Genomic DNA, 18,114 nt, shown 5'->3' on the forward strand with positions numbered 1-18,114 from the left:
TAATGTACTTTTGAACACCTCCCACTATTCCCAGATTGTTTCCTTGTTTTCAAAGTAATTTTCTACTAGAACAGAGTTATTGAAATTAAGCTGATGTTTAGAGCTTTTGTCTATATTTATTAAGAATATGCACTCATTCTCCTTTCACTTAACCCCATAGGATATTTTAAATTATTTAAAGTCTTATGCCCTTTAATAGTTCTTCCTATGTAGAGAAAAAATGTATATACCCCTTGTTAGTGATATCTGTATTTTAATGATAGCTTCTAAACTCTATGCTTTTTGTTTTAATATATGAGGTCAATTTTTATGTGATGTATTTGCATGTAAATGAATATAAAACTAGTATATTAGGAGTTTGGGATTTTTGAACATTTTCAAAATGAGATATTCCACATAAAAATGTATGATAATAAATGTTACTTTCCTATCTAAACCTGCCCCCTGCCCGAAACCAGCTTATCTCTTTTGCATCAACAATAATATAAATTTGTAAATTTATTTTATTTGGGCTTCTTAGCTACTTTGGAATAAGATGCAGAATGTTGTTATAAATAAAGGAACTAAGATTTATTGTAAGTCGCAAGGATTGTTTCCAAATTGGGTTTTTTGTTTGCAACCCGTTGGCTTCCTCGGTTAACTTAAAATGAATTCAGGTTCTCTCACTGACTCTTCTGCCCACCTCCCATCAGTGTTGGTATACTCCAGGATGATAACCTCTGCTGTCTTTATTCTTACTACATCTACTCTTTCCTTGAGTGATTTCATTTATTTCCATGATGTCAACCTATAAGTTCCATGAAGGCAGGACTTTTTTTTTTTTTATTCACTACTGTAATAACTCAACACCAGAAGTGTGCATGACATGTGAGTTCAGTTGTTGTTATCTATTATTATTATAACTGAAAACAGAATTCTGGTTAACTTTGTATTCGTTTTATAATTGTGACCAATGTACTTAAATATTCTGAGCTTTTTGTTATTCTTACCATGGAAGTGGAAGGAGAATAATTTCACTCTTATTGGGTTTTTGCAAGGATACAAGGAAATATATTTAAAGTACCTAATACAGAGCCTGGTACAATAATAGATGATACAAAACTGGAAGCTTTTCATTGACTCTGACTTCTTTCTTTTCTTATTATATTTGGTCACTGAATCTACCCACATCACTACTGCCTAACACTACCTCCATTACCTATAAAATAAAATCTAACTTTCCACACTGGCATTCTCCGCATTCCTACCTCCCTAGCCTTATTTTCTACCTTCTAGGCATAACCAATTTTGTGCATTTTTCCCCAAATATTCCCCTTTCATACTTCTATGTTTTTGGACATGCTGTTTTCTCTGCTGAAATAGCATTCTCTGTCTTCTCTCCTTTCCTCCCAGTCTCCCTAAACCCAGTCTAGTGTGATCTTTATAGACAGACATGTCACTCCCTTCTTTGTGACATGGACCCTGACTCTCCTTCTCTGCAGTTAGCTTATCCTTCCCTTATAAAGGGCAACATTATCCCCTGACTTTTACTTACAGCATTGTACTGTGAATGCTTGTTTATGTTTCCCATGGTAGGAAGAACTCTCCCTGAATGGGAACTTGGCATTTTGTTTTACTTACATTTGCTTAGGTGATTGGCACATAATAAAGTCAGTAAATTTCTGTTACCTTATTAAATCTATACCTCTTTACATATTTTAGACACACTGTGAATGTTTTTCACTCTACTTATTTGTTGTATAGGTCCAGGGCCCCCTGGAGCATGATTTTGGAATCTTCACCATAAACTTAAACTACCGTTGGCATTTATACCAAATGAAAAAGACGCCTGCCACTTCGACCTTTATGCTCTCAGGGAAAATAAATGGCTTTGTAGACACTGCTAGAGGTCACCCAGTTGTCAGTTGTCATTTCATCTTTGTCTGTGACAAGTAGTAATGGGCACCTGCAGGGGAATGTGAGAATGGGAGTTTGTAGCTTTCATGTCTGTTGTGGTAGAATGTGACAAGGGAAAAGGGCAGTTGAAATGGGTATTGAGAGAGTTAATTGTATAGTACCTATCACAGTTATTTCTCATTTTGTACTGGTCCCAGCTAAGGTGGAGAGATTAGTCTGTTATGTATGAAATGGAGTACCAGTTGAGCCGAAAATCTGAAATCCGAAATACTCCCAAATCTGAAACTTTTTGAGCACCAACATAATGCTCAAGGGAAATACTCATCATGCATTTCAGATTTTAGATTTTCAGCTTAAGGGTGCTCAACTGGTTAAGTATATAATGCAAATATTTCAAAATGTGAAAAAATAAAAAATTCGAAACACTGCTTGTTCCAAGCATTTTGGATATAGGATACTCAAACTGTAACCTCAGTTTATCAAAAGTGCTTTATGTATCATCTAAAGAATAGGACACACTCAATAAACATTAGTTATTGCTGTAAAATTATGCACTCATTATTTGTTTACAGTTTTTGCTACTACTTAATGATTCTAAATTCTGCATATTGTCTTGTGCATTTTTAAACTGCTTTACTGCTGATATTAGGGTCTTCCACATAATAGGTAAACATGAGTTGAATGAATTCATTCATTCATCAAACCTTAGAAAAACAGCATTTGTAAGGTAGGTTCTTTAAAACTATAGGACCCACTTAAGTGCAGAAATGATTCAAAGCAAATATCTAGTGCTAACATGTATTTTCTATGGCCCACTAGCTCAGCTGGTTAGATAATGACTAATGAGGTCTAGGTCATGAGGTCATTTGTCACAAAGTCCAATTAGCTTTGATCTGGTCTGTGTGGACTCAAACTGTATCCTCAACTCTAGCCAATAATGTCACAAATGTGCACTTTTGGTCAAGAGGGAGAAGATGCATCTTCAAAAACCTTTCATTACTATCAAGGATAATTTTTGACTAAAGGTTCTGTAGCATCATTTTTATACTTAATAAGGAAATGTCATTGTGTTGCCATGAATTATACTCAAAATTTTAGCAACTAGCGACCATAAGTATTTTTTCTCAAATAGGACTAGAAAATTTTTTTCAGCATAAGCTATTTCAGTCTTTCTGTAATTTTGTAGTGCTGACATTTGACTATTACAATTTTTGTCTCTAATGTTCGTTTTAGGGTCTTTCTATGACTTCTTTTTATTTGGCACACTTCCATGTATGTTAGGAAAGAATATTCCATATTATTCTGTTCTACCACACTGAATTAACAGCAAGTTAGTGTTTGATCCCTGACTTGGATCACAGTCAGAGTCCCACTTCTGTGTGATAATAAATGCTTTTTGCTAATGATACTTCCAGAAGATAGGGACTCTGATCTTTATCATGAACTTTTGAGCACCCAGTACATGGCCCTACAACCTGTGCATGCTTAGTAAGCTCGCTAATGCTCTTGTCACCAGCGTCCCCATGTCATGTAGCCATAATGCATGGGGTCTTACTCAAGAAGTGATGACAGCTCTCACAGATATGTGTCGTCACTTATGAAAATGTGTAATCATTATAATTTGATGATACTAAAATGTTTACCTGATTCTCCCTGTGAATATGGACAATTACTGCCAGCATAACAGGCTTAACAGTGTGGGTTAGTGAGTGAGTGTACATTTCAATTAAACAACTGAGACTGCTTTACAGCACTGTGTGTTGGAATAGAGTACCTTTTTGCTCCAGGGAGCAGGTAATTTAATTTACTTTTGCCCCTGTTTATTTTATCCTTGCTTCTGTAGGAGCCCATGCTACATCATTTGTGTATTTCCTTGCAGTAGTTTTTCCAAGATTTCACAAAGGCTTGATCATCATCTTTATTTCTATAAATTCTTACTACTTATGATATTTAATCAATTAGAATACTATGATTAAACCTGCTTGGAAACACTGCATACCATGTAGAGAGAGTTCATTTCAATGGAAATTTCTTGGTGTAGCTAAGAAGTTTTTTTTTAAAATAAGATGATTTTTTTCTTCCCCCACTCTTTTTTGACTCATACTTCCCCCACTCGCTCCTACATCATGCTAGTCGAAGTGGAAATAGAGACATCATGCTGTATTATGGTCAAATTAAGAAATCTTTATTTTAAAGGATTTTCTTATATAAACCACTCTTTGAAACTTGCCCACTCTTTAGAGATAATCAGTGTTTTAAAATGCAAAAGTATGCATTGTATGGATATCTGTTCTAGTAGTCTTCCTGTTTAGATTATAGATTTCTCAACTCCAGTACATAACTTCTCATACCATGATCCATTATACATTAGTCCCTTAAGAGTTCTGTGGTTACACAAGCAGTGAAACACTGTGTGATTCACTTTCTCTTGAGAATCCTCAATTCCTGTTACCCTTTTAAAAGCTCTGAAAAGTCCTATAGAAATGCATAGAACCAGAGAATACTTGTACCTGAGTAATATCTAATAAAATCACATGTTATGCTTCGGGAAATGGTACACAAATATATATTGACATTGAATAATTTAAAATCCATTTTTAAAGTACTATACCTATAGTCATCTCTTGAAAATCATGTATTAATGCATTTTTGAAGTCATCTAATTATTTTCCCATACACTTTAAAAGATTAATAAGGAACCTTAAAAGGAATATTTCTTCAATCTCTTTTCTTCCTTTATAAGTGGAATATGAAATTTTGGTATTTGCAGGTGAAATTATGCTTTCTTCTTATGATTCAAATGCTGTCTCCTTAAGAGAAATGGTTACATGGAATTCTGTAATTGAGATGCAGAGGTGCTTTCTTCATTTATGCTTCTACGTATGTACAATTCTGACTGGTATAGGAGTTGATTTGTGAATCCACTTGCCATTTAGATTTCAGTAATTGTATATGTCTGGTTACATAGAAATTTCTTTTGGAGAGAGGACTGCCCTTATGTGGAAAAGACTATGGAAGGGCACCCTCTTCTCTCTCTAATACCTAAAACAATGGCCCATGATCGGTGCTCAATCTATATTTGCTGAATGAATTAAATAAAGATTGGCATTTAATGATGGGTGAAACAGGAGCCGACTACTTGGTGGCTTCAAGTACCAGGGATAAAATGAATGAAACTGAATTGAGATACTGCGGAGCACATGCCCTTCAGCCCCTTCCAAGCTTACTTGCTTCTCCACATTACAATACAATTGCCCTTATCAAGGTCATTGATGACCTTCAGTTGTTAAATCTTTCTTTTTTTAATTTTATTATTATTATACTTTAAGTTTTAGGGTACATGTGCACAATGTGCAGGTTTGTTACATATGTATACATGTGCCATGCTGGTGAGCTGCACCCACTAACTCGTCATCTAGCATTAGGTATATCTCCTAATGCTATCCCTCCCCCCTCCCCCCACCCCACAACAGTCCCCAGAGTGTGATGTTCCCCTTCCTGTGTCCATGTGTTCTCATTGTTCAATTCCCGCCTATGAGTGAGAACATGCAGTGTTTGGTTTTTTGTCCTTGCGATAGTTTGCTGAGAATGATGATTTCCAGTTTCATCCATGTCCCTACAAAGGACATGAACTCATCATTTTTTATGGCTGCATAGTATTCCATGGTGTGTATGTGCCACATTTTCTTAATCCAGTCTATTGTTGTTGGACATTTGGGTTGGTTCCAAGTCTTTGCTATTGTGAATAGTGCCGCAATAAACATATGTGTGCATGTGTCTTTATAGCATCATGATTTATAATCCTTTGGGTATGTACCAAGTAATGGGATGGCTGGGTCAAATGGTGTTTCTAGTTCTAGATCCCTGAGGAATCGCCACACTGACTTCCACAATGGTTGAACTAGTTTACAGTCCCACCAACAGAGTAAAAGTGTTCCTATTTCTCCACATCCTCTCCAGCACCTGTTGTTTCCTGACTTTTTAAGGATCGCCATTCTAACTGGTGTGAGATGGTATCTCATTGTGGTTTTGATTTGCATTTCTCTGATGGCCAGTGATGATGAGCATTTTTTCATGTGTCTTTTGGCTACATAAATGTCTTCTTTCGAGAAGTGTCTGTTCATATCCTTTGCCCACTTTTTGATGGGGTTGTTTTTTTCTTGTAAATTTGTTTGAGTTCATTGCGGATTCTGGATATTAGCCCTCTGTCACATGAGTAGATTGCAAAGATTTTCTCCTATTCTATAGGTTGCCTGTTCACTCTGATGGTAGTTTCTTTTGCCGTGCAGAAGCTCTTTGGTTTTATTAGATCCCATTTGTCAATTTTGTCTTTTGTTGCCATTGCTTTTGGTGTTTTAGACATGAAGTCCTTGCCCATGCTTATGTCCTGAATGGTATTGCCTAGGTTTTCTTCTAGGGTTTTTATGGTTTAAGGTCTAACATTTAAGTCTTTAATCCGTCTTGAATTAATTTTTGCATAAGATGTAAGGAAGGGATCCAGTTTCAGCTTTCTACATATGGCTAGCCAGTTTTCCCAGCACCATTTATTAAATAGGGAATCCTTTCCCCATTGCTTGTTTTTCTCAGGTTTGTCAAAGATCAGATGGTTGTAGATATGCGGCATTATTTCTGAGGGCTCTGTTCTGTTCCGTTGGTCTATATCTTTGTTTTGGTGCCAGTACCATGCTGTTTTGGTTACTGTAGCCTTGTAGTATAGTTTGAAGTCAGGTAGCGCGATGCCTCCAGCTTTGTTCTTTTGGCTTAGGATTGACTTGGCAATGTGGGCTCTTTTTTGGTTCCATATGAACTTTAAAGTAGTTTTTTCCAATTCTGTGAAGAAAGTCATTGGTAGCTTGATGGGGATGGCATTGATTCTATAAATTACGTTGGGCAGTATGGCCATTTTCACGATATTGATTCTTCCTACCCATGAGCATGAAATGTTCTTCCATTTGTTTGTATCCTCTTTTATTTCATTTTTATTTCATTCTTAACTGATCACTTGTCTCTCCCCCACTAGAATGTAAGCTTCATGTGGGCGGGGACCTGGTTTGTTTGCATCCTGTTCTCTGTCTAATACCTAGAACAGTGGCCCATGATAGGTGTTCAATCTATATTTGTTGAATGAATTAAAGATTAGCATTGAATGATCGGTGAGACAGGAGCTGACTACTTGGTGGCTTTAAGTACACAGGGAAAAAATGAATGAAACTGAACTGAGATGCTGATGTGGCATTCACACAGCTTTCTTATGTGTTTTTTCCTCTGGTGAAAAACTTTCGAGACTTAACGTACATGTGTGTGGTTACTCGGTTTTTCTTGTTTATAAATTTTTATCGGTGACTTCAAATCAAATCTTTTATAATGCCATTTCTGCTAAAATTGATTTCAATCCATATTTATTTCCCTGACCTCTGTTGTCAGGGCAAGTGACTCATATATGTACTGACTATGTATATCTTTTTGGTATGCTTCAAAAACCATTATAGCACTGGAAATTTTGGTAATGTTATCATGAGCAACTGCCACAGAATATAAAATTCCTTTTTATAACAGTAGACTTTGGGGTTTTTTTTTTAAACTCAAGTAGGCTAAAAGAATTATTTTATTTTATTTTTGAGATGGAGTCTTGCTCTGTCGCCCAGGCTGGAGTGCAGTGGTGCGATCTCGGCTCACTGCAACCTCTGCCTTCCGGGTTCAAGCAATTCTCCTGCCTCAGCCTCCTGAGTAGCTGGGACTACAGCCACACGCCACCACGCCCAGCTAATTTTTGTATTTTTTAGTAGAGACAGGGTTTCTTCATATTGGCCAAGGTGGTCTCAAATTCCTGACCTTGTGATCTGCCTGTCTTGGCCTCCCAAAGTGTTGAGATTACAGGCGTGAGCCACCGTGCCTGGCCTAGAATAAATTTTAAAACACTTTTTCCCTTTCATTCCTGTGAAAATCAGGTTTCATAATTGTAGTATCAACTAGTACAATGGTTCTCAAAGTGTATTCCCCAGACTAGCAGCATTCACATCAACTGAGAACTTGTTAGAAATGCCAGCTTTTGGTGCCCACTCCAGTTCTACAGAATTAAGAACTTTAGGGGTGGGACCTAGCTCTCTGTGTTGCAACAGGCACTCCGGGTGATTCTGATGCACATTAAAAATGTGTGAACCACTGTTCTACCATACAGAAATAAAGAATTTAAATGCTAAGTAAAGATGTGCAGATCCTTACAAAATAATCATAGGATGGTATAAATGATTCCAGTATGCTGTACATTGTCAACATACATAGTAATGAAAATACTACACATGAAGGAGAAAACTCAGTAAGTTATTACAAGAAGTATTACTGACTTTTAACATTTATTCTTGCATTTCCTGTAGCTGTAGCGATGGCTGAATAAATGCTTTTTGTTTTCTACTTTTTGTTATAGCAGGTGAAGTTAGAAGAAATAAGTGTGTCTTTTGAATATAAGTGAAAGCAAATGTTTTATTAGTGATATTCTTTAGTGTTTATTACTTTATATTTAACCTATTCTTTTTTATTCTAATGTAATAAGGGGAGGTTTAATATCAGGTCACTTGAATTCCTTTCTGAAGTACTGTTTTCCTTTTGGCGTCTTCCACAAAATAGACATGTCATCTTTCTGGTGTATCCTTTGCCTTCAGTCTGATGAATATTCAGATATTCAGTCTTGAGAATATCTGTTTTGAAACTCAAATAAGTAAATAAGTAGTGCATGCGGTCCAGGCACAGATTTTACATATATATATGCACTTTGTTGAAGATTCCAAATAATGTAGCTACTTCTTTGCAGGGTATTGGTGGCCCATGTAAAAACTCCATAATTTGAAACTGTTTAAGGCAGAGGTTCTTGGTTTCAAGCAACAGAAACCAGCTCTGGCCTATTTAAGACAAAGAATTTATTGAAAGATATTTGTGACTCACAGAATTTCCAGGAAGTCTGGAGAATCAAGCTGGAAACAGGCAGGCACAAGTGATGTCAGGCAGCAGCCAGACCATGCACAAAACCGTAGCACAGAGATAGTGCAGTACAGACACCACACCACACCACTGCAGCCATCCCATTGGGATGTCTGCAATGTCTGCCATTGCTACCCCTGGATACTGATCTTGTGTCCTGGCCCTACTGCCACTGTAAACATGACATGTCTCTCACAGTGTGTCACCATTTCCATTGCTTTGTGCCCCTAGCTCCTTATTTAGAGCAAGTCCACCTGGTTATTTGAGTCCTAAGTTGATTTCCTTTAGCTTGTTTGTAAGGGAGGTTGGAAAAGCCAGTACCTGGCTTTCTGAGCTATTATATTTGGAAATGGGATTTGTCTCCCACCAACATTCACAAGTTAAGAAATTGTACAAACATAGAGAGTTCAGATGCTGTATAACAAACCAAAATTCCTGTAAGTATCTCTACTTAAATGAATCTTCAACATGGTAAGAATGGACTAGATTCCTAGGCAGGGATATAGGCTATAGGTCTTTCTGGCCATAAATCACAAAGCTTAAAATTGTTGAATAACTATTTAGGATATTAGTAGTTGCTTTGAATTAAAGAATTTTAAAACCTTTGTGGATAGTAACTTTGCTGTGCTTTATATGCTGGTTTATCTGTTACAAAATATGGTGCTTGAGACATAATAATTATCTGTTGATCAACTGACAGAATCACTCAATTAATTATTGGTTGTCTGTGTTCCCTGGAATCAATCAATTAATCTCTAGTTGTTTGTGTTCTGTGGAGCCCTGGAGTTCTACGGTGGAGGAGAGGCGCAGAGGCGGCTGTACTGGGAAGGAAAGAGAGAAACAGACTCTGCTCCATCATCTGTGTCCCCCTTCAACTGGAGCATGTTCCACTCTTACCCATTTGACCCTTTGAGGTTAATATATAAATTTAATTTGAAAAGAGTCTGCACACCACTGGGCTTCAAAGTGATTTAAAAAGTAATTAAATAATGAGAAGAAAAGAGCGTACAACCATCTTCTTACTGTTTGTTTGAATATTGACTGAAATAGTTTTCCTGGTCAATTAATTTTGGTAAGGAGTGTGTGGATTCGTGGGAAATTTTCTGAAAAAACAAGAAAATTCTACAGCAAGAAATAAAATCTTTACTAGATTTCTCCAAAAACCAAATATTACTTTCTCCTCCAAGTCCTTAGAAATAAAAACAAAAACGAAAAAGTGTAGGGCCCGTTTTTATCCTGCTCCAAAACATATGCCTAATTTCCTCAATCATATAGCAAGTTTTCTAAGAAAATTTTAATTTGCCATTCCTCTTTAAATCCAATTTACTTGGCAGTGTGTACACATTTCAAACAGAGGTAGCATAACAGAAAGAGCACCGGACTGGGACATACCCAGACCAGAGTTCCAGTCTTCCTTCATCATTTCACTCTCAGTGTCATCCTCAGAGCAAGTGTTCTTACCTCCTCACATCTTACTTTCCCCTCTATAAAAGTGGGGTAACAACTTCTAACCTGTATGATTAACTTCATGTAGATTAAGGAAGATAATATATCCCTGTCTCTTAAAAATATTTGTCCCTGGTTTCCAAATGCACCTCTTGTGCTCTCAAACTTTTCTAAGATATTAAAAAGTTGCTCATTCTGGCTGCCTTTAGTTATTTCCTCAGTCTAGTTCAATCAGACATATAATGCCCTCACTACACTGAGCAAGCTTCCAATAAGATCACCTCTTATTATTGTATCTAATTCACAGGTTCCAGAATCATCTTACATGGCCCATCTCAGTCATGGGCCCTGATTGCAACTCCGTTTTCTCATGGTGTATTTTTACCTCTCTGGCCTCAGGACTTTGTAGGTTGTCTCTCTGGCTAGAACATTGCCCTACCTCCTCCTACCCATAAGGCCTTTACCACTATCCCAGCCCAAATCAAAATCCAGACTTCTTACAATAGTCTGTAACAGTGGCTTTTAAGCTTTTAAAACTATCATCCACCGTGAGAAAGTTAGGCATACATTTCATACTCTGGTAAGTACACACATACATACCCAGGCATTCACAGACAAATCATTTATGTGTATATTCTCTTATGATAAAAACAAAATTTCTAGAAATGATTCTTATTCTCATTAAGTGTAATAAGCACTGATGTTTTCTAGTCTAGTCTAGTCTCTTTTTTAAATGCTTTTGTGACCTATTAAAATTAATTTCATGGCCCACTACTGGATCATGGCCTGCAGTTAAGAAAATTGTTTACACTGCATGCATGTTTAGTTTTTACCTTCCTTAACCTCATTTCTTTCTAACAGCTTTCTCATTTGTTATATCTAAAATACTTCAGACTTCTAATTTCCTTCTAAATATCAGGATCTTTCCTGTGTTGTGTGCTATGTTATGAGTTTTTGTACTGTCTTCCTAAAATATTATTCTTCTTGTTTTCCATAGGGCTGACTCCTTTTCATCTTTTAGTTTCAATCTAAAAAAAAAATCTGGCTTTCAGGGGTAACATTCCTTAACTATCCTATTTGGTATGCTCTCTCTTATTTATTCTACTTTTATATTGTATTTTTTTTTTTTTTGCTTTCATAGGAATGAGGAAAACTTCTAATTATCTTATTTTCTTTCTAATTTTTGCCCACTTTCTCCTTGTGTTACGTAGCCCTAATAACAGTAGAGGTCATGTCTGTGTTGTTCCTTTTATTCTAGGTACTAGAATAGATGCTTATTAAATATTTGTTAAAAGAATGTATGCAGAGTAGCCTAAAAGCAATAAAATGTTGTACCCATGTGAGATAATGGTCACCATATCTATATTCTATCTTTATAATACAATTTATGGTATGAGATTTACATGCTATTTTATTTCCTTAATGTATCACTTTCATGCCATTGGTTGATTTTATAGTGACAAGCTTATTGGTTGGAGGACATTCAAAATCTTGGTAAAATACAAAATAAAGAATTTAGAGATACTGAGTATCTGGAATTGTGGATAAGACACCTGAAGATAAAGAAAACAGAAAAAATTGGTTATAGCTAAGACAAATTGCCATAATCATCCTAGTGAATAAGTAAGTAGGGAATATTCAGGGTCATCCTTAGCCAAGGTGTATGCTAAGGCATGATGGGAAACAAATGGCACTAAATTACTGAATTCAATGAATCAGAGTCCTGACATTTACATAGAACCTTATAATAGAGTCAGCTATGAAGAAGCTTCTCTCGGCAAGTATACACATATCGATGTGTTCATATTCATTACTGGATACATATGCAGAACAATGGAAAGATTTCTCTTCTGCTATAGAAATAATATGACATTATTTTCATGCCTTAGTCTATGGTAATCAATACAGAACAAACAAAATGAACACAGCAGTATCATTTAAATGTGCACAGAATTGCTTGGGGATTTATCTATTTCAGGAACGTACAGTCCAGAAATAGTTAGCTGCTTTCAATCTGATATGCCAAAAATTGAGTCGTTTTCTTGAACATATGTTTAGGAAATTTCTGGAGAAAATAGTGTGCAAGCAGTAACTCATAAGAAGAATATATTCAGTATACAATATAAAAGATGAGCTGATCTGAGATATCAGAATTAGAGAGTCTATTTCTAGTACCTAAAAAAGAACTGTTTATTTTTGCTGTTGGTGCTTCTTTTTTAAAATAAATTTTTAAATATTTATTCAGGAGCTTAAAGTATTTAGACATGGAAAAAACCTTTAGGAGTTACCTGTTACTTGTGCATGACTCTGGCTTTGGCTCCAGGGACTCCAACAAGTGGGTTCATGCTTGCCTTCTTACCTTTAAGGGACAATGGCTAAGAATATTATTATTATTATTTTATTATTATTATTTTTTGAGATGGAGTTTCGCTCTGTTGCCCAGGCTGGAGTGCAGTGGTGTGACTTCGGCTCACTGCAACCTCCACCTCCCAGGTTCAAGCGATTCTCCTGCCTCAGCTTCAGTAGCTGGGATTACAGGTGCGTGCCACCACGCCTGGCTAATTTTTTGTATTTTTTTAGTAAAGACAAATTTCACCGTGTTGGCCAGGCTGGTCTCGAACTCCTGACCTCAGGTGATCCACCCATCTCAGCCTCCCAAAGTGCTGGGATTATGGGCATGAACCACCACGCCTGGCCCAGCTAAGGATATTATAATCAGCCTGTATTACTCAACCCAGTGTTTGAAAGTCTCCCCCATTTCCAACTGCAAGTGTATTTTTGTCAAAGCCAAATTCAGACAATTTATCACACTTCATTCCTTAATATAATTCTGTGCTTTTTCTCCCTAAAAATTGCTACTCTTTACCCCAGTGTGTGTTTATAGAGTAGCCAAGGCTTCTCCACAGTCGCACGATGGAGTGATGGGGATAGTTTATGGATTAGGCACACTCTTTAGTGACTTTATCCCTTCTCCTCTTCTTTGGTCATTTTTTAGCTTATGAACTGACTTTGAGGGCTATATAGAGATTTTATATATCTGTGATGCATTTATTTGCATTACTGTTCTTTACTGAGTATAATGATACAAAGAGGGCAGGCCCAAAAGCTGCAGTGATCCCTTGGGATGTTTTTCTTATGATGAGGTAGCAACTTCCACGATCATAGAACATCTAAAATTCCAATCTGAAGTGGTAAGTATCTTCTGAAATGGCCCTGCCTGTTCCATGGCTTCTTCTTTACAATTGCAAGTACATCATCTACAGGCCTCATTCTGGGTAATAATGGAGAATAGTGTAGTGCTAGAAAACAGTAAAGTAAGCTGTAAGGAAATCTCAAATAGCAACAGGAAGTTCATATGGTCCCTATTCCACTTGTTAAGCTATTCCTTAATAGTTGTTAACATATATCATTGACAGATATAGAAAGTTATGTTCTTTTTTTTTGACATAATGGTTGAGAATATACATTAAGTTTAGATTCCAGATCCATGATTCATCAGCTCTGTGCTTTAGACTAAGTAATTCAACCAATCCAAACTTCAGTTATTCACCTTGTATGCGAAATAGGAATTATTAATATAACAGCACCTACCTCATGGAGTTTATGAAAATTTAATGAGCTGATGCCTAAAAAGCACGTAGAATAGTGTCTGCCGCATAGTAAATGGTCAGTAAATATTAGCTATATTTAGCTATTATTATGTTTTATTTGAGAAATCTACTTACTAGTAGGGGGCATCCTGAATCATCCTGCTTGGATGATGAAAAGGAAAGGGGGCACCATGTCCCGCATCTGTCAAACTATTTATTGTTCTATATCTATTTGTACAGCTTATTTGACTATACTTAAATATCAACATCAGATTGTGCTATTTTAAGCACAGTTAAGTGGGGCCAGTGTCATATTCGGTAGACAAAAATTAAAATGACCTCATTTCTCATTTTATCTAAATTTGAAACCAACATGGCTGTTTTATTTTATTAAATAAACATATAAATAAAGAAACAAATGAGATTTCCAGTTGGGAAATATAGCAGTGATGAGAAGAATGGTACGTGTATTTTAAGTGACATTTTTCTATCTGAAAAAAAAAAAAAAACCACAAAACATTTTATATGAATTTGTTTCTATCATCACCCCAGACTAAAATTTTTACCTGGATTTGCTGTGGCTCTTTCTGGAAAGGGCTCTTTACCCAGTGTGGAGTACTTTCAGAACACTCTTATTACTTTACTAAAATATATATTGTAAATTACAAGTATAATTTATAATGGATTAAAAGTACTTGTTTTAAATTAATCAAAAATCTTGGAGTAGTTTAGCATAATTTCTCATGTTTTAGCAAAATAAAAGATTTGTGATACAGAAATTTATGAAACTGGCTATTACATCTACCATACTTTTAAATATTTTTATTTGCTGACTGATTAGTGTGCCAGCTATGTACCAGCAACTGTGTTATGTGTTGAGAGTACTGATGGGAGTAGGAAGACTTGAGGAAATTAACAACACATCGAGAGCTATGTTTCAGGAATTCAAAGGATGTTGGGAAAGTACAGAACATAAAACATAACAGTCCTGTGAGGAGTGGCCATAGAGGGCAAAGGATGCAGAAAATAATTTTGAGATAAGGTGCTTCCGTTGAGAGCTTAAGGATGATTAGGACAAAGGCAGGGAGGTGGAAACGAATGAAAAGGCCTTTCAGGCAGAGGAATCCTTATGTAGTGAAGCAGAAAGGCAAGAGAAAATGGCACTTTGGCAGGACCAGAAAAATGGTCAATATGATGTGAGTGAAGAGAGCATTTGATAACATGGCTAATACCAAGTCTCGAGATTATGTAGGCACAACCCCCTGATGATTTTTGTAAAGTGGACAAGAGTTTTGAACTTTTTTCTGAAGGCAAGAGAGAATCATGGAAAGGTTTTTAAGCGGTTTTATTTTTATATTTGTGTTACAGAAAATTCTCCTGGCAGCAAAGTTGGAGATAGATTGCAAGAGCAACTGATTAGAGAAGGGAAAATCCATTAGAAGGCAATTACAGGTTGATCATCCCTAATGCAAAATCCAAAATCTGAAATGCTCCAAAATTTGAAAGTTTTTGAGCAGCAACATAAGATAGTGACATCTTTGCTTTCTGATGGTTCAATATATACAAACTTGGTGTCATGCACAAAATTATGTAAAATATTTTATAAAATTACCTTCAGGCTATGTGTATAAGGTGTATATGAAACATAATTGAATTTCATATTTAGATATGGGTCCTATCCCCAAGATCTCTCATTTTATATATGAAAATATTCCAAAATTTGAAAAAATCCAAAATCCAAAACACTTGTGGTCCCAAGCATTGTTGATAAGGTATTCTCAGCCTGTATAATAGAGAACATTATGAATTAAGGTAGTGTGTATGATAATGGGAAAGAGAATTGGAAAATTATTTAGAAGATAAAATTGACAGGACTCAGCAACTCATGTCAGTCAGAGGGAAGAGTAAGCAATAATTTCCAAAGCTGAGGATGGTGGTGCTGCCCTCTACTGAGAAGCGGAAGTGTGGAAGAAAGAACAAGAGAGGAAAGGAATCTGATCATACGTTAAATTTTACACAGCCTCCCATATTTCATGGGAGTTCTGAGTAGTGATGACCACTTGGCTGTTAGAAACCCAGATTTAATATTCTTAAAGTATAACTAGGAAGTAAAGAGGGCAGTGATACCAACTTATGTAAGATTGTTTACTAAGAGCATGCATATGGTAATACAGTACTTCATGTGGTAAAGGTCTTTGATCTAAATAAAAATAAGAGCTCAAAATGGAAAACTCAGAAAAATATTAATATTTGATGTGCTAGAAAAATTGGAGATTCCAAAAGGCTCTTGAGAGGTTATGGTAAAAAGCAAAAAGTGGAAAAGAAGAGCCATAGAAACTAAGGGACAAAAAAGGTTAAGACATCCAGGCCGTAAGATATATATAAGACAGATCTGAAAACATATACACCAAACTCTCAGGAATGGCTAGCTTTAGGAGGTGGCGTTGAAGATAATAGCAAAAGAACTGGGAATTTCAGTTTTGTATTTGAATGTTTAAAACCGGTTCTATATATATTTATTATAACTTCTTGAGAACTTAGTATTTTAAAATAAAAAGTTAAAAAGATCCTCTTAAAATTGAAGTTATAGTCAATTGAAAATAAAAATAGATGAATCAAATAAGCTTAATCAGAACAGAAAAGGGAGGGAAGGGTAACATGGAGTGGCTAACAGTGTCATACTATAGATAGGTCACAAGAGATAAGGACTGACAGGAGCCTTTTAGCTTGGTATTTAGCTGTGGTCACAAGTGACCTTATTAAAAGCTGTTCTAATGAAAGGCTAAGGGCAGAAGCTTGACTGTAGTTGTTGGAAAGTGGAAAGTGAGGACATGAAGAGTTAGAATAGTCATCTTATAAAGGAGGAGCTTAAGTGTGAAGGGAAAGAGAGATATGGGGAGGGACTTAGGGTCCAGGGTGAGTAAACTATTTGCTTAAGATCCTTATGGAGGTAAGAAAGAGATCCATGCTAGCTCCTTTAGTCATGGAGGTTTATTGGATGTCACCCAGGAATGTTAAGTAGTCTGAGTATTAGCTAAGTAGGAGCTAAGTCAACTACTCACACTACTCCTACTTATTCCAGGTTCCAGCTTTTCTAAAACTGGGATTTGTAGTACATTTTATAAGCAATTGAAGTTGTTCAGCAAGATTTCTTGGAGGGAAGAGACCTGAGCTTATTTATATGCTGGAGATAGGCACCAGGAGAGGGCAAAATCTCTGTAGTACAGAAACTAGTTGAGGTACTTATTTAAATGAGTGGACCCTTAATTTGAAAAGTAAATCGAACTGTTTCTGGGAATGAAGTTTTGTACAAAATGCAAAACTTGCCATGTTGCAAAGGCTAAGACAACCAATATATTTCAATTACATTCATATTAGAAAAAAATTAATAAGATGACATAAATAAGCTAGTAAATTTCTTTTTTCTTCTTCTTCTAAAGCCGAACAACAACGTATCCTTACACAGAGACACAGATGTACAGCCAAAATACTGGAGGGAATTACTTTGATACTCAAGGGAGTTCCGCCCAGGTGACTACCGTGGTCTCATCCCACAGTATGGTGGGCACTGGTGGGATTCAGATGGGCGTCACAGGAGGACAACTCATCAGCAGCTCTGGAGGAACCTATCTGATCGGCAACTCAATGGAGAATTCTGGTCACTCAGTGACACACACAACTCGGGCCTCCCCAGCGACAGTAAGTATTTGAATTTTTAGTAGTTTAGTTTAGCTTTTAATAGTCTCTAATGAACATTTCCTTTGATAGAGGGAAAAGAACAACACAGATGGGACTGGGGCAAGAATGTGTTCGATAGTTTTAGTATTGAGAGTTTGCAGAATGTAGTATATGTAGTATTATGCAGAATGTTACTGATATATATGCCCTCTAATCAGGTAAATTAGAGTTTTTAATTTTACTGGCAATTAGAAAGGTGAGTTTTACTCATTAAACTGCTGGCTTTAATAAGCTGTCTTCCATCAGTAAAATATCTTAAATTGATATAGAAAGAACTCAGTTTCATATTATGCTTACTTTATGAGATAAAAGCCAGGCAGTAATACAGAGAATAAAATATAATTTAGCTTGGAATTTTCACATCTTTCAACAATAATATTTATGCTAGCTCATCCCCAGAGAAGTTATATTATGTAAGCCAGCATCCCAAACCTTAGACATGTAAGTTTTGCCTTATTCTCATGCCACC

At 36.2% G+C, this 18,114-nt stretch overlaps 1 protein-coding gene across 12 annotated transcripts in view; it reads left to right on the top strand.

Annotated features, from left to right (window-relative positions):
- The window catches only part of RFX3 (regulatory factor X3), a 308,074-nt gene that overhangs the window by 178,898 nt on the left and 111,062 nt on the right, over positions 1-18,114 (top strand). For all 12 annotated transcript variants that reach the window (XM_063594035.1, XM_008976997.4, XM_055092194.2 and 9 more), the window contains one exon: positions 17,348-17,606. In XM_063594035.1, the coding sequence (XP_063450105.1) occupies positions 17,348-17,606 (259 nt within the window). The remainder of the gene's footprint in view (positions 1-17,347; positions 17,607-18,114) is intronic.

This window comes from Pan paniscus, chromosome 11, assembly GCF_029289425.2.
Source record: "Pan paniscus chromosome 11, NHGRI_mPanPan1-v2.0_pri, whole genome shotgun sequence".
NCBI lineage: Eukaryota > Metazoa > Chordata > Mammalia > Primates > Hominidae > Pan > Pan paniscus.